The sequence below is a fragment of the Leptomonas pyrrhocoris genome (genome assembly GCF_001293395.1).
Source record: "Leptomonas pyrrhocoris isolate H10 chromosome Unknown, whole genome shotgun sequence".
Classification (NCBI taxonomy): domain Eukaryota; phylum Euglenozoa; class Kinetoplastea; order Trypanosomatida; family Trypanosomatidae; genus Leptomonas; species Leptomonas pyrrhocoris.
Genome location: NW_015438368.1, coordinates 255,048 through 272,819, shown reverse-complemented (window position 1 = coordinate 272,819; position 17,772 = coordinate 255,048). Strand labels below are relative to the sequence as shown.

The following is a 17,772-nucleotide window of genomic DNA, read 5'->3' as shown; positions in this document are numbered from 1 at the left end:
ATGACCTTTGGCACTCCCCCTCAACAGGTATGCAGACGATGGTGAAAGACTTCTGACACACACACACACATCGAGGACAACATTTTGTTCAGCAGACACAGATATAGCAATGGTAGTAGACGGCTCTACCGAGAATCTCGCTCATCGCTACGCAGCGCGTGTCTTCGATTCTTCACACTTGACAGCAGCGTCGCGGCGGAAGATGCAATATCAAGAACGTTAGTATCGACATAAATAAGCCAAAATAAAGGAAACATATATACATAAATCAAACACAATAAATACAGATGAACGGGACGTGTAATTACGCGCCCGCTTGCTGTCGGAGGAGTACGCGTTCGCTGCGACGCTTACCCCCTCTGCGTGGAACGTAGGAAAGCCACATTCGCTGTCTGCCTGGCCCAACCTTCCGCAATGAGCTGAACGGCAGCAGGAAGGAGAAACGATCGATCTGGTGAAGCAAGGCAAACGAAAATAAGATACTAATAGTAATACAACGTTTTGGTTGCGCATTCGCTTCACTTATATACTCTTGAGACGAAGAAATACAGGAAAAAGAAAGTGCCAGTCGTTGAGGCGTACAGAGAAGGGAAGAAACGGGTTTTAAATAACTCAAATAAAAGCTTTAACAAAACAACGCACATTGTTGCTTTACGTGCAACAAACTGAGAGTGGTGGACACCTACAAAACGAGACATAGGAGAGAAGAGAAAATAGATTTCATTGCAGAGTACTCTACAGAAATGTAAACCATGAAGAGAAAACACCGACGTAATGCCTGCCAACATCAGCGAGCGCCTCATTTCGTGTCAACAGGCACCGGCGTGAGGTGAATACATTCAAAGAGCGAAAAATAGTAATAAATAACGCGTTAACAAAAGCATCCATTGCTGATGTGGAAACACTCCTCTGCCACACGGCGGACTTCGCTCTTGCGCGAAACACACACACACACAACAAAGTACTTACTCATGTAGAGTGAAGAAAATGTCCGGGCTTTCACCTCGTTACGCGTGGACATCGCCACCCAACTCTGCTTCGACAGGGGCGAGAAGGGCGCTGGACAGCCTGCGCACCACCCGAGCAGTGGGCCGCTGTAATGGATCGGGTGACAGACAGTCGCGCACCACCCGGTAGCACCGGAGGCTTGTCTCGTCTGTGAGGGGCATGGCGTCAAGCGCGTCTGTGTTCGCCACGATACGGCCGGCAACCACCGCGTCAAAGAAGGGCTGCGCTGCATCCGCCATCAGCGCACTCAGCTCCTCCGCCGACCGCTGCGGCTGCCCCTCCGGCACCGGTGCCCACTTCCACGCCGCCGCACCCGACAGCAGCTCGATGCCCATCAGTCCGTAGCAGAACATGTCGCACGCCGGCGTCGGCACTGCCCCGGCAGCCATGGCGGGGCTCACGTAGCAGAGCCGCGGCACACAAAAAAGCTCCTTCAGTTTGGTGATGTCAACGCAGTGCCCACGCAGACGGCACGCGCCATCCGCGCCGACAAAGACGTTGTCCAGACTGACTCCGCCGTGCACGACACCGTGCTGGTGCAGGTAGGCCAGCACGGAGGCGACGTCGAGCATAAAGCGTGCTTCCGTGAGCGGCTTGATGCGGTAGTAGCGGGCGGCGAGTTCGCGAAGCGTGCCGCCGGAGTTGTACTCCCACACCACAACCACGCCGCCCTCCACAGACGTGGAGTAGCTGAGCGGCACCAGCAGGTTGGGGTGCTGCAGCTGGCCGTGCTGGCGGTACAGCGTGTGCAGCGCTGCCTTCTGACGCGGCGTCGCACCAACCACCGGCACCGCACTCCGCAGCGCATCGGACATGGGGCCCACCGGCGCGTCGCGAATGGCGTTGGCCACCACCGGGGGGACGTCGCGGAGGGGGAAAAAGCTCATCGTCGCCAGCAGCCCCGCTTCCCCCAAGCACGGAAGGCGTGAGTTCCACAGTGCGATCGGCGTGTACTCGTGAGGCCGGGCCGCCACGTGCCAGCGGAGGTCGTTGTTGTCCTGAAACCAGTCCCACGTACTCCCAATGACGGTCTTCACGGCATCGCCGCCGTCGCCCAACAAGACCACACGCCGCTCCGTCGCCTTCGGGACAGGCATGGGCGCTCTGCGGCTTTCCGTGTGCACGGGGTGGCCGTGGGAGCGCCCCGTTTCCTCCGCCGCAACGCGGGGCTCCACCGTCTCAGGGACAACACCGGCCGGCGTCACACCGCACAGCAGGGCATCGATGCCCAAGGGAACGTGGCGCTCGCGGTAGAAAAGGCGGACGTCGCCGCACGCCACGCGACGCTCGCACTCGCGCATCAGCCGCTCCGCCTGCACCGACACCGCACCGCCGGTGACGTCGCTCCTCGCGGCCTCGCGGCGCAGACTCGCAGGCATCAGCCCCGGCTCCAGGTCCGAGATGTCCGCCACCTCCCTGTACGCGCTCAGCGCACCCGCGTAGTTGCCGCGCACCATGCACGAGAAGGCGCGGACGCAGCACACCCAGTAGAGGCGCCACGCCTCGTCGTCCCTCACGGGCCCCGGCAGCGCCTCGAACAGGATCACCACGTCCGCGTTCAGGCCCGCGCGCCCCACCTGGAACGCCTCCACCGGGATCTGCCGCACAGCCCCCGCGGCGCCGCACCCCGCCTGCCCACCACGCACCAGCCTCGCCGTCTCCTCCGTCATGGCGATGCGCACGCCGATGCTGGCGGGCACGTGGCCCAGCTTGCGCTGCACGTCGCGGCCCAGCGCAACCAACAGCGTCTGCTCGCTGCCCGTCGGCCGGTACTGCCCGCAGATGAACTCCGACGTGTCCGCCAGCACCCGCACGTCCGGCATGCTCGGCGTCCCGCAGCGGTCCACCCAGCGCTGCAGCGCCAAGGCGAAGCGCATCGCGTTCCGCGCGTCGCGCGCCGCACACGCCTGCTCGCGCGCTGCCGCGGCTCCACAACCGCCGCCGCCGCCGCCGCCGCGCGTCATGTGCGCGCGCACCGCCTTGCCGAAGTGCAGCACGCAGCTGTCCGGCGTCAGGCGGTGCACCGTGCCGCCGTACTCCTCGCTCAGCTCGTGCAGCGCGGCGACGAAGCCCTCGAGCGCCGCCGGCGTGGGGAAGGGGCCGCTGTTGACGAGCTCGGCGGCCCGCGCGGCGCGTGCGACGACGGAGGCGAGGCGCTGCCGCGTGTGGGGCTGCTGCGCCAGCGCCGCCAGCGTGGACGGGCTGCGCATCGGCGCCGGCACGTCGTCGCAGGGCCGCACCGTGACGTACACCAGCGTGGACACCTGCTGCAGCAGCGCGCCGCACGACGGGCCGGCACCTGCGGCCTCCCCCGCGGCCTCCCCCGCCGGCGCAGGCGCAGCGCGGTGCACCGCCGCCCGGCTCGGCGAGCGCACGCCGTGGGCCATCTGCTCCTGCACGTCCCGCGGGATGAACGCGTCGATCTCGCGCAGCCGCTCCACCGTGCTGCGGTGCGCCTGCAGCAGCGCGTGCACCTCCGTCAGCCGGAACAGCTGCAGGTGCGGCTCGCGTGTGTGTGCGCGGTGGCCGGCGCGCAGGTTGCCCAGCATGCGGCGCGACACACGCTGCAGCGGCTGGTGCATGTAGCGGTGCACGAAGAGCCAGAAGAGCGCCGTGAAGAGCACAACAGCGATCGCCGTGGCGCCGTTGCAGATGTTCATGATGCGGCGGTACGGCATCGCCGTGGCCGCGTCCGAGCTCGCGAACACCATCGGCAGCGTCAGGCCGTGCGAGGTGGTGACGACGATCGCCGTGACGGTGGCCGGCGCACCCCTGTACTGGAAGTCCACCGTGCGGTTGCAGCCCTCCTGCTGCAGCGCCTTCAGGTCCACATGCCGCAGCGCTGCTCGCATGAGGGGGTTGGAGACGTTGCTGACCTTGAGATAGCGGACGTGGCTGTCCTCCAAGTGCGAGAGAATCTCCGTATCGTTCACGGACTGCTGTCCCCAGTTGTTCGACATCACGGATGGGTCTTCGTCGGTGAGCGTGGCGTTGATGAAGATGGCAGCGGTGATGTTAGTCAAAGACGAGGCAGTGCGTGTCAACAGGAGTCCCGCGCCGTTGACACGCACACCTACGTAGTCCATCACGCTCACACCGTCGGGCAGTTTGAGTCCGCGGAAGAGGAAGCCAGCGGGGATGGTGCAGTAGATGATGTGCGGGAGAGCATCGAAGGAGTTCCACATGGTGCGGTAGTCGATGTACTCGATACTGCCGTTGAAGTACGCGGCCGACTCCGGGAAGACAGCGCTTGTATGATACATCAACGAGATGAACCTAGAGAGGTTGTACTGCGACTTCGGCCACCCGCCGTACACCGGTTGCAAGGGACGCATAAACTCGTTGCTGGAGTCGTTCACTAGGTAGACGCCAGGGATGACGCCGTTCTCCGTGATCCAGCCGTACAGCTGACTGACGGAGCCCAATTTATCATCTCCGTGCAGACAGGCGACGGACTCGTTGCGTTCCGGCGAAGAGATAGCCAGGAAACGGAAGTCGATCGTGATATCGTACATCTTGAGGAGTGTGCAGAGCGTGGACAGCGTCTTCTCCGACCGAAATTGGAAGGGCGTGTCCGCGTGCAGCGCCAGATAGCCGGCAGCCATGTCCACAAGGCGGCTATTGCCCTGGTTAAGCTTCTTGGAAAGGACGGTGATGTGTAAGGCGTGCACGTCGTGTAGGTTGTCCAAGAGGGTGTGGGATATCTTTATCTGTGTGATGGAGGTGGTTGTCGCCGCCACGCACACGAGAAGCACAAAGAAGAAGAAGGTCCAGCACACATCGATGCGGCAGACGAAGCGTTTTATCGAGTGAAGTACGCTGCTGTGTTTACGAGTCTCGGTCTGTTGCGGGCGCCGCTGGACCCACAGCCTCTGTGGACTGCGCAGGGGGTTGGCAGCCGTCGAGGCCGGCCCACGCGCGTTTTTCATTGGGAAGCGCAAAGAGGGGTTGCGGAGGAAAGCCGAAAAGACCAGGGAACACCAGAAAAGGTGTGACGAGCTCTGGTGGTGCGATCGAGTGGTGAATGGACCGAACGTGTAAGAGAAGGAAATGCAATTATTAGAGGTCTTGAATGTGCAGTGCGAAGGGAGAATGAAGGGGGCGGAGGGAAGAAGAGAAGAATGGAATCGCCGCAAGCCAGGGACTTATTAACGGTGCGAAGGGTCCAACAGGACATGGCACAATCAATGAGTTCTGATGATTGCAAATCAAACCGAGTGCGATGCGGTTGACAGAAGACTCTCTACTCGCTCGATAAATGAGGGGCGCAGCTGATGGCTGCTGGTAGTAGCACGCGGGTAATGCAGCAGGAGTTCCTGTCCACCTTCACCCAGAGGAAAGGGCATGCAAACAAGAACAACAATAGATGGAAGCTCAGCATCGTTTCTGTGGTGTCTCGTTGTCTGTGTTGTAGCTTGAGCTGAGCACCGGTCAGCACGCAACAGGCAAACCGAAGGAATATCTTGCATAACTTTTGGGCCTGACGCAATCCATGCTGTCACTTTCAATGGCGGCGTGTTAAAAGGGAAAGGAGGTCGGATCACGGAGATTGAGCTTGCTCCTGGCCAGCACTCACGATGGGAAGGAACAGCCTGCATGTGAACTGGGCAAAGATACAAGTAAGGATAAAGAAGGGGGAAATAGACAACTGCACAACGCTATGTAAAGAGACGGGGGGGGGTTCGTGTCGCGGCCGCCTTCTTCTTGGTGCGGGGGCCGGGGGAAAAAGTGTGACAAGAGTGGGGTTTGAACCCACGCCTCCAGGGGAGATCACGACCTGAACGTGACGTCTTAGACCACTCGACCATCTTGCCTCAACGTTAACTCGTAGATCGCCGAAACTCGCAAACGGCGCTCTCGCCCGACCCGATCGCAAGAACAACAGGAAGTACGCACGCATCCACGATATTCTCACGCTGACGTAAAAAGCACAAAACAGCCGCAATAACATCCTCCCTAAAGAAAAGTTATGTTCTAACTCGGCGAGTGCAGTGCGAGCTTTTCCTTTTGTCGTCTCCGCACCTGACATAGCGTAGAAGTCAACAACGACATAAAGAAGAACACAACGACAAAAAATAAGAGGTCTCCGGTTTCAGTACTAAACGGTGTTGACCACAAAACACAAGAGAAGAGGCAACCCGTGCTGCACACAGCACTCCATGAAAGCAGACGAATCAGTTTAGCATCTATAAACGAAGTTCGCACTTCCGATTTTGCATATATATAAAAGGAAGAAGGAACTGAAGCAATTGAAATTAAAAAAAACGGAGCTAAATAAATGTGAAGCGAAAAGAAGAACATTTTCAACGTAACCAAAAAACTGAGTTCACCATTCTTGGTGATACACGGGCCTACGCCGCTGGGTATTCCAACACCTCACAATTTACAAAGGGCAAACGATTCTGGACCAAGGAAGAACGACAACGAAACAAAACAAATCAGAGTCGCCACTTACCGAAACTTATGAACCAAAAAAATAGCTAAGCAGAAACACATGGCTCACTTGAGGGCTCGTTGCTCAGGAATCCACGCTTGCCTTCACAGTACCGTCAATTGCGGGGTCGCCCATGGTCCAGCAGCTTTCGAATTACCTCCCACGTTTCTCCTGCTGTGGGGCGCTGCGACGGATCGTACGCGAGACAACTTCGCAGCGTGTTTCTACAAAGCTCACCGTGCTCGTTTGAGGCCAACACACCATCCAGCAACGCCGTATGCGGAACGACACGTCGCGCCACCACCGCTTCAGCAAACGCCTGCCCACCCGCCGCCATCAGCGCACTCAGCTCTTCATCCGTCCGCTGCGACTGCCCCTCTGCCTCCTGCTCCGCTGCTGCCGGCGCCCACGTCCACGGCGGCAGCCGCGACAACGCCTCTAGGCAGCTCAGACCGTAGCAGAACATGTCGCACGCAGGCGTCGGTCGCTCACCCGCTGCCATGGCGGGACTCAGGCAGCACGTACGAGAAAAGAAAAAGACCTCGTTATCGAGCTCGTAGTCGGTGTAGCGGTTCATAAGCCGACACACCCCATCCGACCCCACGCTAATGGCGTCGAGGGAGAGAAATCCATGCACGAGGCCTTTCGCGTGCAGATGAGACAGCGCCGCCAGCACGCTTAAGCCAAAACTCACAATCGACACCGGCTTCAGCGAGAGGTAGCGCTTGATGACGTCACGCAGCGTCCCAGCAGGGCAATACTCCCACATCATCGTCGCACATCCTTCGACGGAAAGAGAGTACGCTACGATGTGAAGCAGGTTGGGGTGTTCATCCGACACGTGTGTGTCGAAGAGACGTTGTATTTTGGCCTTGGTGGCGTCGGAGACAGTCCACACCGGCACCGCGCTGCGCAGTTCGTCCGACATCGGACCGTCTGGTGCACCTTCTATCACGCGGCTGAACGCGTCTGCCCCCTCGCGCAGCAACAACGTCGTCGCGGTGGACAATGTGCCGGTGGAGCCGAGAACGGTGTACGGCCGCATCCACACGTCTGCCGCCTTCGCCGGCTCCGCGTGCGTCGGCAAGTACCAGTAAAGCCCGTAGTTGTCGCAGATCCACTCCGGCCGCCCGCCGAGTGCGCGCCGCACGGGCCCCGTCGCCGTGTCCAAACAAACGACGTAGCGCCAGGTGGGGGTCCCCGACCCCGCCGGCCGCGGCGACTTCACTCCACGCGCTGTACTCGCTGGGCGGCACGACCGGCCCCCGCTTCTGCTTCTGCTGCTGCTCTTTCGGCCGCTGGCACCATCTTTGATCCGCGTCGAGGCTGCACCGGCAGTCACGGCCGCGGTGCTCGACGCAGCGGCGACGGTTGGCTGCCCCGCCAGCAACGCGTCCACGCCGAGCGGGACGTGGCGCTCACGGTGGAAGCCCTCCGCGCACCCCACCTGCAGCCGCCGCTCACACTCACCGATTAGCCGCTCCACTTGCACCGACACCGCACCGCCGGTGACGTCGCTCCTCGCGGCCTCGCGGCGCAGACTCGCAGGCATCAGCCCCGGCTCCAGGTCCGAGATGTCCGCCACGCGTTTGTATGCTTGTAGCGCCGCCGCGTAGTCGCCGTGCACCATGTGGCTGAAGCCGTCGAAGCAGCACCGTGTGTAGAGCTGCCACGCCTCGTCGCCCTCCACCACCCCGGGCAGCACCTCGAACAGGATCACCACGTCCGCATCGAGCCCTGCGCGACCAGTGTGCAGCACCTCCACCGGGATCTGCCGCCGCCCGCATTCGCGCGATCCGGGCGCACCGCCGGCCAGGCATCCCCGCACCCGCACCGCCGTCTCCTCCGTCACGGCGACGCGCACGCCGATCGCACCAGGCACGTGGCCCACTGCCCGCTCAACGTCGCGGCCGAACGCAACCGACACCATCTGCTCCTGCGCCGCCGCACGGTACTGCCCGCTCGTAAAGATACCCGTGTCCACCAGCACCCGCACGTCCGGCATCTTCGCGCCCTCCTGCACTGGGCGTCGCTCTACCCACTGCTGCAGCGCCAATGCGAAGTCCACCGCGTGGCACGCATCCGTCGTCGCGCCGCACTCGATGTCGACGTCCGCGTCGCCGCCTGCACCGCTGCACGCCGCCTCCACCGCGTCCGCGAAGTGCACCACGCAGCGGTCCGGCGCCACGTGATGCACCGTGCCGTGGTGAACCCTGCAGAGCTCCCGCACCGCCGCCACGAAGGCGGCCAGAGCACCGGCACTCGCAAAGGGGCCGCTGTTCGCCATGTGCGTCGTCGCCTCCGCCACGGCGTTCACGAAGGCCGCAAAGCGTCCACGCCCTGCGTCGCCGTAATGCTCCCGCAACAACGTCGCCGTGTCCACGCCGCCCCCACCGCCCGAACGCACGCGTACCGTCACGATCGACAGGTAATGCTGCCGCAGCTGAGGCGGTGCTGCTGTTGCTGCGGCTTTCAAGGTGCCCCGCCGCCCCACTCCGTTCCCACTCGGGGAGCTGCGCAGCGCATCCGGCACGAACTCGTCCACCACACGCAGCTGCGCCATCGCCGCGTTGTACGCCGCCGTTAGGTCACGCGTCTCCTTCAGCTGCACGACGTCGCACGCGTCGGCCCGCACCGGCTGCCGCACTCTACGTCGCACGCTCGCTAGCATCGCTGCCGTCACCCGCCGTAACGGCCGCGATAGGTAGCGGTCCATCGCGCCGTAGCACAGCGCCGTCAGCAACAGCACCGCGAGGGCCACCATACCAGTGCATAGGTCCTTGACCATCATGTACGGTCCTGCGACGGCGTACTGTGGGCTGACCACAACGATCGGCAAGGAGAGGCCGAGGTCGCTGGTGTACACCCACGCCGTCACGATGGCCGGGGCACCGCGGTAGCGGAAGCTCGCGCTTTGGCGGCCGTCTTTGTGCTGCAGAGCGGCGAGGTCGATGTGCGTCACCGCCTCGCGCATGAGGGGGTCGGTGATGGCGCTCACCGTCAGGTAGGTCGTGTGGGTGTCGGCGAGGATGGAGAAGGTCGGGTTATGCACGACGGGTTGGCCCCAGTTGACGGAGAGCACCTGTGGGTCATCGTAGCCGAGGGACTGGCTGATGAGAGCCATGACGCGCGTCGAGGACGAAGGATCGTTGAGGTGAATGCTGGTGAAGAACGTGCCACCTTCAATGAGCGTCTGCGCAACGTCAGAAGCGTGAACAACGCCGCAGCAGGGAACGATGTCGCCGAGCATCACGACAGGAAGCGTAAAGTAGAGTCTGTTCGGTTGGGTTGGTGGGGCGGCCCAAAGATCGCGCCGGTGTAACGTGATCAGCGTCCCATTTAGGTACGCATCGAGCTTCTCATAGGTGGAAACGGCCGCTTTGAACTTGCGAACTACGTCCTCCGGGGTTAAGCGGGAGTCGTGAAAGCCTTTGATGATGGGTGGATCAAAGGAGGTGAAGGTGTCAGGGTTAATATAGTATATGTTCGAGATGCGATCCTTGTTGGACATCATCGCAGATATGGTCGAGAGAGAAGGATCTGCCGGGTCTGCGTGCATGCAGGACGCGTACTGCCTCTTCTCGACGGACGCTAAGGAAAGAGCGCGGAGGCGATACGAGGTGTCGCCCATCACCATCTGCGCGCACAGCATCGTCAGCGTCTTGTTGCTCTCTATCAAATTCGGTGAGTCGACGTAGAAGGCTGCGGCGGCCATCGCCCGATGTATCATAGTGTTCCCCACGTTATCGACGAGCGACTCAATCGACGTGATGTGCACATCATGCGCGGATTGCCACGTGGCGAGCAGCGCCTGCCCTGCCAAGGTGCGAGAGGTCGTCGTGGTGATGACGGCGACGCTGCTCAGGAAGAGAAAGTAGAAGAATGCAACGATCGTCGCCAGGTTGCACAGGAAACGCCGAAACCGCTGGAGTCGTCGTGGCGCTCCGGGGTCTTGGTGAGGCGGTGACGTGATGCAGCGCGGCCAGCATGAGCGTGGTGCAGCGGCGGTGGCAGTGGCGGTGCTGAAGTGCACGTTACGCCTGTGCGACGCCGCGCCGTCCCGCGCCACCTCGTGGGACTGCTCCATGTCAGTGTCCTCCTTCTCTCTTTCCGTTCGTTGACGGTGAACGCACCAAAATTCTGTTTGCGTCGTGTCGTTGATGAGCTCCGTAGCAGGCCGTCTCTCTCTTTTGCTCTGCGTTGGAGATGCCGACGATAGAAGAAGATGGCGAAAGAAAAAAGCTCCAATGCGGACGGCCTCCTCACAAAAAACAAAAAACCAATACCAATAGTAGAAATGATGTTCGTAAGAAGTGAAGCAAATGGCCTTTCAATGCGGCCCACACAAGAGAGAAACGAAGAAAGTTCAGTAGAAATGTGTGTATATATATATTTAGTGCTTATCCAGTGTGGTGAAAGCTAAATACAAAGTGAAGAAATACGACAGGCAAAAATGGGTTTTCACCTACAGAAATGAAGATTAAAAAACAACAACAAGTCAACGGGATTAAATAAAATAACAAAGGTAAAATGGATAGATTCAGAATAGATGTGTACGTACGGGTCTGCTGCGTCACACGCTTGTTGATCCCCAACTCCAAACCTGCAGCAGAGAAAACAACAACAATAAAATGCGAATTGTTAAACAATATGTCAGTTCAATGCAGATCAATAAAACAAAATGAAATAAAATGTTTGACGATCAAAGCAATAGGGAATGAAAGAAGAAGAAAAAGAAATAAACTGCGGATATGTGCATCGCCAAAGAATCAAGAATGTTTAGAAAATAAGGTGTTCAAGAAGAAAAAAAAAACAAAAAACATCTTTGCTCAAGTCGTTATATATAAAGCAACCGAAATGCTTCCATTAACAGAAAAAAACCCAAACAACAACAGCTAACTGAAAACTAACGCACCGCAGATGTGCGAGCAGAGGTGAGGCAGATATAGAAGAGAAAGACGGCAGAGAAAAGGAAAAGAGAGAGAGAGAAAAGCGATGGTTGCAGTGGGGAAATACATCAACATGAAGAAAAAGAGAATGCTCAGTAGTCTTTCACGGGTTTTTGCAAAGACAGCAAAAAAAACCCTGAAAAAGACCAGGAGTTAGCATAAACTGGTTGCGCATGTGACGTCTGGAGTGACCGCAGTTTCAGGAATCTGTTCCGAGGCCATTTCGCTGAGCGCCGGCTCCATCGCCTTTCGCGGCCACGCTGCACTCGGATATGGATACAAAGATGGTGTTAAAACGCCAGTGTTCACGTTTAATAATCTCTTTTTTTGGAAACCTTTTTCTTTGCGTTTTTGAAAGCAACTTGCGTGTAAAGACGTCACATCGCGTCTTCTCTCTTCGAAGATGACGGAGCAACGGAGGAGCTAATGTAAAGCAGCTTGAGGACCGCGGTTATCGCGAACCGCTCCTCGCTGCTTCAACACGATTACCCCCGTTGAAGGAGAGAAGCAACAACAGCGTCAACGGAAACGCAAAGACAGCAAAAGAAAAGGGAGAGGCGACAGAGAGAAGAAACACGAATATGGTCCTTTTTTTGAGATGAGTCAATAGAAAGATCGAAGAGAGCAGCAAAAGATTAAAGACAAAATAATAGTGAAGAAATACGGAAGAAGCAGAGTATTATATACGCTGACACGGAATCGTGCTATACAACTAAGAGAGAGAGAGAAACCTGTGTGTGTGTGTGTGTGTGTGTGTATTGGTCTCTTGATTTTGCAACTAGAAAATGCCCCCTTTTTTGGCTGTTTCTGCAAAGAGAAAAAAAGACGGAAGCAAAGTGTCCGTGTCATTGTAACATGACACCAACAGAACCACAGCGCACACACAAGCGGGCCACTTGCAAATCTACCTCATCTACCACCACAGCTTATGAGCGCAACGGAAGAGCAACAGCAGAGAAACACAAAGTTCCAAATAGAAGTCATCACGCAGAAGTAGGTGAGACCGCCATCGCGGTTGTGGCCATCACGGCGAAAACGGCGAAGAGGAACGCCAACAACAGAAGCGGCGCAGCAATCGTGATTCTAAGGTGTGAATACGACGCTTTGAAAGTCCAAGTTAAACTACTTCCGGCTTTGGTGGCTTCTCCTCCTGCGGCTCCTCCACCACTACGGCCTGCCTCACCGCGTCCTCCGACATGCGAGGGGCGTAGGATGCCTCCCCGTAGTGCACCGGCTCCGGAAGCTGCGGTACCCGCCCCGTCGCATCCGGTACGAGTGCCCCTTCACACGGATCCGTGTTCATCAACGCCGCCGTGTCCGTCACGGTGCCGACCACCACCACGCGTATTTCTCGGCGCGTGTGAATGGAGTAACCGCCGACGTCGCCGTGCAGCACCTCCGCCACGATTCGGTTCGGCCTCCGCAGCGCTTCTTCGGCGGCTCCGTCGTCGAGGCTTCGTTGAGCCCTGCGCTCGAAGAAATCCATGCAGACGTGGATGCCGATGTACAGCAGCCACAGCGTGAGGATGACAAAAATGTCGTTGTCGTGACCGGGCATTGTGCTGAGAAGGGCGAGGAGAAGAGGCGAATGAGCTACAGTGTACCGTCGCTTCTCCTCGGAGTAAACGTTTAGGAGGCTGAAGAAGGTGCGAAGCAAGCTGCTCGCCTATACGTGTGTGTGTGCGTGTGCGTAGATGTGCTTCCCTGTGGTTGCATCCGACGTTGATGGAAAGGAAAAGGAAGACAAGAGAACAATCATAAAAAGACTTTGAGGGTACGCTGTAGAAATGGCTTATAAAACGCCTGCGCAATTCGAACTGCTTACAAAGAAAAAAACCTTATTTCCGATCTTCGATAAGGACGCAGTTCACGGGGATGCCGTTGAGAGAGGAAGAGAGAGAGAGAGAGAGGAGATGACGACGCTGAGAAGTGAAGAGTAACAAAACGTAAGAAGTGGAAGAAGTACCGCATTTTGTTTTCTTAAAATCCCTGAGACCCCTGTGTTAATGAATTCCATACACCGTTACGCTTGCATTGGAAAAAGAAACCTTTCATGTCGCAGACAAAGCGGCAGCTCTTGGACGCCCGCTAACTTATTGTAAATTTTGCTTTGCATCCGTCAAGTACCTTCCCTTCTTGCGCTGTACTTCACACGCATATCGACTTGTAACTCTATTACACTTCTGAAGAGAATTCGAAATCAAATAGAAGCTGTGCGAGGAGAATGAAGTGATTATGAAGCCCAAGAAGCGGGAGCGCGCAGTCCGCAGTGCTCGCTCGCGCGCGTTCAGCTTCGACGAACGCAACAAAACCCTTTGCTGCAGCTTTTGGGCGTTACCACAGCGGAAGCTGATCGGTGTCGCGACTGTGACCGCTATCCAAATAGATGAAAAAGAAGTGAATGAAAGAGCCGTATACATATCTACAAAAAACGTGGATGATGGCTTACAAAAAAAGGATTGGTAAAAGAACGAGCTAGACGTTCACGAGTGCCGTCTGCAAGACCGTGACCATGATCTACGTCTTCGCTGATCACTGAGCGAGAGAAAAATCAATAAGGATTGCATTTAATGACATCTGCGCTGCCAAGATAAATACAGAGAGGTTCACAAGTACACACAGAGAGAGAGAGGCAGCAATGACAAAAAAAGGGCATAGGAATCTGCTCGCGTGAGGAAATGTACTAAACTAAAAAGAAAAGAAAAAGAAAAATAAGAGAAAAGGGCGAGTACTCGCGACACGTCGAAGACCGAATTGAGATCTTTGGAAAGAGAGTTCAACGCAACGTCTGCGAGGTCAAAAAACAGCAGCAAAAAGACAAATCAATATAGTCGCGTTAATAAAGTCAGTGGTTCGAAATTTTTTTTTTCTGAAATCTACGTCGTAGAGCCCTTTCAAAACGCAGGAAAGAAAGACTCTGAAGAAAAAAGAAAATAGTAAACTCGCCGTCGGAAGAGCGGTGCACGCCTTCACAAACGGTATTCAGCTGAAGATTCGAGCTCAAGATTCCGGAAAGAAGAAAAGAAAAAACACTCGACCAACTTCTCCGTTCAACGGTCAGTTTTGTGTGTGGGGTTGAGTCGTAGGTGGAACAGCGCTGTCTGCACACGGCAAGTACACCGCGTCGCCGTAGCTCAGCGGCTCACGTCCACCTGCAAGGCCTCTCATGTCCCGAGAGTTTTGGCGGCACGACTCTCCCACAAGGGTGCCCAGGTAGGGCTGCATCACCCGTGATGGCTCACTGCCGGCCAACACAGCTTTCACGAGCCGCTGATCGTCTGTGCTCGAATAAAGGCGATAATAGAGGTCATGCTGCTCGCTTTCGTGCTGCAAACCATGGAGAACACGATCGGCGTTGTACTCCTCAAAATACGGGTGGTGTGGCTCGTAGCCCGCTCTGCTGTTGGCTCCTGCAAGATCGGAGACGACCTCTGTCACGTCCCCGTTGTATTTGGGCTTGCGTTGGCAGCACACCCCGCAGCAGCATATCGTGACGACGACGGCGATGATGGCAAGTGCCAAAACAGCAAACAGAGGAATAAAATAAAGTATCATTGCTGATCACGTCCGTCCAGCTGCGCCTAAGTCGAAAGAAAACAAGGGAAGTAAAGAAAACGGGAGATAGGGTTGCCTTGCAGACGCCAAGAGCAATGACGAAAGGCGACCGACGCAGAGTAAGAGGGAAAATACTGCAGCCGCAGTTTGGATACATGAAAGTTCAGAAATGAAACCCTTAGAACAGAAAAGAAAAGAAGGGAATCCAAACTACAGGCTACGGCGAAAAGTAGGTGGCGTGGACGTATAGATGGACGTACATATATGTATATATATTTACGTGTGTGTGTGTGTGTGCGGAGGGAGTGAGAAATCGGCGCACTAGGACAGCCGTGAGGTGGCTTGTTGGTGCCTGCAGAAGCACGTTTAGCGGAAGTCGAACAACAAAAAACAAATCTCGTTAACAAAGATAAGCCAGAAGGAGAAGAGGGAGGAAAGGTATAATCACGTGGAAGATTTCAAGACCTTCCAAAAGCACATAACCCTTGCGTCTCGACAGGGTAAGGGAAGCAGAAAGCCCGGCAGCTCAGCAACGAGCCGTTCAGAGTGCTCCACGCTCACGTCCAATGAGGTATTTGATATGTCAAGGATCTATTTAAGGGAGAATACTGCCGCTTCGCTGTTTACTCAGGTACTAGTACAATCTCTCTGCGTCATGCGTGTTTGTGAGTCGCACAGTCGATTCATGAGGAAAAAATCCAGAGAGCGCAGTAACGAAGACGAAGAAAGCGTAGCGCATAAATGAAAAAGTCAAAGCTGTGCTGACTACGTGCAGCGGACCGAACAAAGAAAGAGCGAAGGGAAGAGAAGGAGAGCATGAAGAAAACGTTTTTTTTTTAAGGATAAAATAATAAAACAAAAGAGACTCTCGTGAAGAGGGGGAGGGGGAGGGGAAAGAAAAAAAAAACCCGACGGCAAGAGTCGAGTCCGGCAATTAGGTAAAAATAAAAAAAGCGAATTGCCTAAAAAACAACAGCAGAAAGAAAAGCACGGTATATATATATATATTGCATCGACAGATTACGCAGTATTTTTCGCCTCTTAAACGTCTCGCATTGCTGTTTCCACGTCCATAACACGCATTCGAGACGGAGAACAGTTTTCTGAGTGCGACGGCGTAGACGAAAGGTTTGAAGAACAACGACATCAAAGATAGCTAAACCTCGAGGAACGTAAAGCAGAATTGCTTCTGCACATCGAGAGTGCGGCGAGCGACTCGGCGGAAAACTGGAGGTAGAAGGCATAAAAGAAAATGAGGAAAAAATGTTGGTTTACCACCCTCAGAAAAAAAAAGTCGGGGAGAACAAAAAAAAAAAACACTGAGGTGCGTTTACCTACACGCATATCCACAACAACTACGCAGGAGAGCTGCGTCCACACGAGGGATGGTCGCACCCACAAGATACAGCATTCTTGATGAAACCGCCCACGTAATGACGAGCTTTTAACGGCTCAACAACTGATTTTTAACACAATTGTTGTCAAAGGATGCTCTCAACGGATACGCGTCGAGGGCAACCACCACGACAGAAAATAGAAAGGAAAAGAAACGTCAAGAGTAAGCGCAGAGGAAGGGGGTAACAAAAATAGATAAAAAAGATGAGCGTAATAAGCAAAGTAAAAAACCGTTTTGTTTGCTGCGTTACTTTTCAGACGATGTGGCGCGTGGCACGGCGCCGTCGACACAGGACACATATTCCGCTTCTCCGTATGTAATCGGCTCCCGCGCACCGCGTGTATTTCTATCGTTTCTGTCCTCCGCCCCGGGCATCACGACACCCATGCACGGCTCCACAGCACGAGTCGGTGCGCTGCCTTCCACCGCTGCCGTTACCGGTCCCTGCTCACCCGTGTGGAGTGGGTAGTAGCGATACTGCAAGGAACGCTCGTTGAAGATACGAATTTGGACCTTTGCGTTACCGCCGTTTCTCACTTCGTGGTTTGGGTCAGCCGGGTTGTCGTTGGCGGGGTTGCGCGCGGTGCCGTCGGGATACAAAACCACCTGAATCACCTGCACCGTGCCCTCCTCTGGACTCTCGCGGTGTGGAGAGCAGGCGCACAGGCAGCACACAAGGGTAATGACCAAGATGATCACACCGAAGAAACAAGGCACAATAATAAGCCACAGATTCATCTCAATGACAGCGATGGTTCTGGCTGGTGTCTCACGGCGACCTGAGAGGAGAGAAGCATGTAAGGCAGGTACCGCTTTGCTTGGGATGCGTAGAAGAAGAAGAAAAAATACACCGTAAAGAACAGCGTCGCTCGGTAGAGAGTGAAGAAGCTGTGTTTTTCGTTGCTTTGTGCAGATGCGCAGCACCACAAACGTGGGGACAGCTTGAAAGGGAAAGTTGTTGAATAGAAAGGAGGCAATATGCGATGGTATTTGTATGAGTAGCTGAAGTAGAAGAAAACACAAACGCAAGCAGTGTAAATGAGCTTTAAGAAACCAAAAGAAAGAGGGGAGTGCTTGCGCGAAGCCGCCTCGACTCCGCCGTTGAGCAGTAAAAGCAGAGGATGAAAGAGGGGAAGTGAGAACAAGTTGAAGGAACATGGTTAGAAATTAAAATGGAGCAGAGCTTTTTAGGAAGGACCGAAGAAGAGACGTCAACAGCGGTGCGACGACGCAGCTTGGCGGCCATGCCGTACACAACGTCCACTCTTCGGTGCTTTCACCATTTTTGTTGGGTTAGGCCCACGACGTTTCCTCTGCTGGTTCGTGTTAGTGGGTGTTTGAATGATGAAGAAAAATATATATCGCGCAAGACAGATAGCGGGTAAAGAGCAATCGCAATAAAATGAAAATAAAATATTAATAATAGCGAC

At 55.8% G+C, this 17,772-nt stretch overlaps 5 protein-coding genes and 1 non-coding gene across 12 annotated transcripts; all 6 read right to left on the bottom strand.

Annotated features, from left to right (window-relative positions):
• Positions 1 to 1,007: 1,007 nt before the first annotated feature.
• On the bottom strand, positions 1,008 to 5,613 carry ABB37_05904 (putative protein kinase; the record flags this gene model as incomplete). 2 transcript variants are annotated; one of them, XM_015804116.1, is made up of 1 exon in its annotated part: positions 1,008 to 5,613. In XM_015804116.1, the coding sequence occupies exon 1, from the start codon at positions 4,935 to 4,937 to the stop codon at positions 1,008 to 1,010; it is 3,930 nt and encodes a 1,309-aa protein (XP_015657250.1). In that variant the 5' UTR covers positions 4,938 to 5,613. The 2 variants fall into 2 exon arrangements, with proteins under 2 accessions (XP_015657250.1, XP_015657251.1); XM_015804117.1 differs by having other exon boundaries at positions 1,008 to 5,077.
• A 126-nt stretch (positions 5,614 to 5,739) lies between these two features.
• Positions 5,740 to 5,822, bottom strand: ABB37_06055. Its single transcript has one exon. It is a non-coding gene; the product is annotated as a tRNA-Leu (tRNA).
• A 735-nt stretch (positions 5,823 to 6,557) lies between these two features.
• Positions 6,558 to 10,529, bottom strand: ABB37_05903 (protein kinase-like protein; the record flags this gene model as incomplete). The annotated part of the gene is made up of 1 exon (XM_015804115.1): positions 6,558 to 10,529. One exon carries the CDS (start codon positions 10,527 to 10,529, stop codon positions 6,558 to 6,560), a length of 3,972 nt encoding a protein of 1,323 aa, XP_015657249.1.
• A 1,979-nt stretch (positions 10,530 to 12,508) lies between these two features.
• ABB37_05902 (hypothetical protein) lies at positions 12,509 to 13,315 on the bottom strand (the record flags this gene model as incomplete). Of its 2 annotated transcripts, none has more annotated exons than XM_015804113.1 (1): positions 12,509 to 13,315. In XM_015804113.1, the coding sequence occupies exon 1, from the start codon at positions 12,947 to 12,949 to the stop codon at positions 12,509 to 12,511; it is 441 nt and encodes a 146-aa protein (XP_015657247.1). In that variant the 5' UTR covers positions 12,950 to 13,315. The 2 variants fall into 2 exon arrangements, with proteins under 2 accessions (XP_015657247.1, XP_015657248.1); XM_015804114.1 differs by having other exon boundaries at positions 12,509 to 13,242.
• Positions 13,316 to 14,448: 1,133 nt separating this feature from the next.
• On the bottom strand, positions 14,449 to 14,946 carry ABB37_05901 (hypothetical protein; the record flags this gene model as incomplete). Its single annotated transcript, XM_015804112.1, has 1 exon — positions 14,449 to 14,946. The coding sequence occupies one exon, from the start codon at positions 14,944 to 14,946 to the stop codon at positions 14,449 to 14,451; it is 498 nt and encodes a 165-aa protein (XP_015657246.1).
• Positions 14,947 to 16,588: 1,642 nt separating this feature from the next.
• Positions 16,589 to 17,437, bottom strand: ABB37_05900 (hypothetical protein; the record flags this gene model as incomplete). Of its 5 annotated transcripts, none has more annotated exons than XM_015804107.1 (1): positions 16,589 to 17,437. In XM_015804107.1, exon 1 carries the CDS (start codon positions 17,078 to 17,080, stop codon positions 16,589 to 16,591), a length of 492 nt encoding a protein of 163 aa, XP_015657241.1. In that variant the 5' UTR covers positions 17,081 to 17,437. The 5 variants fall into 5 exon arrangements, with proteins under 5 accessions (XP_015657241.1, XP_015657242.1, XP_015657243.1 ...); XM_015804108.1 differs by having other exon boundaries at positions 16,589 to 17,432; XM_015804109.1 differs by having other exon boundaries at positions 16,589 to 17,417.
• Between the last annotated feature and the right edge of the window lie 335 nt (positions 17,438 to 17,772).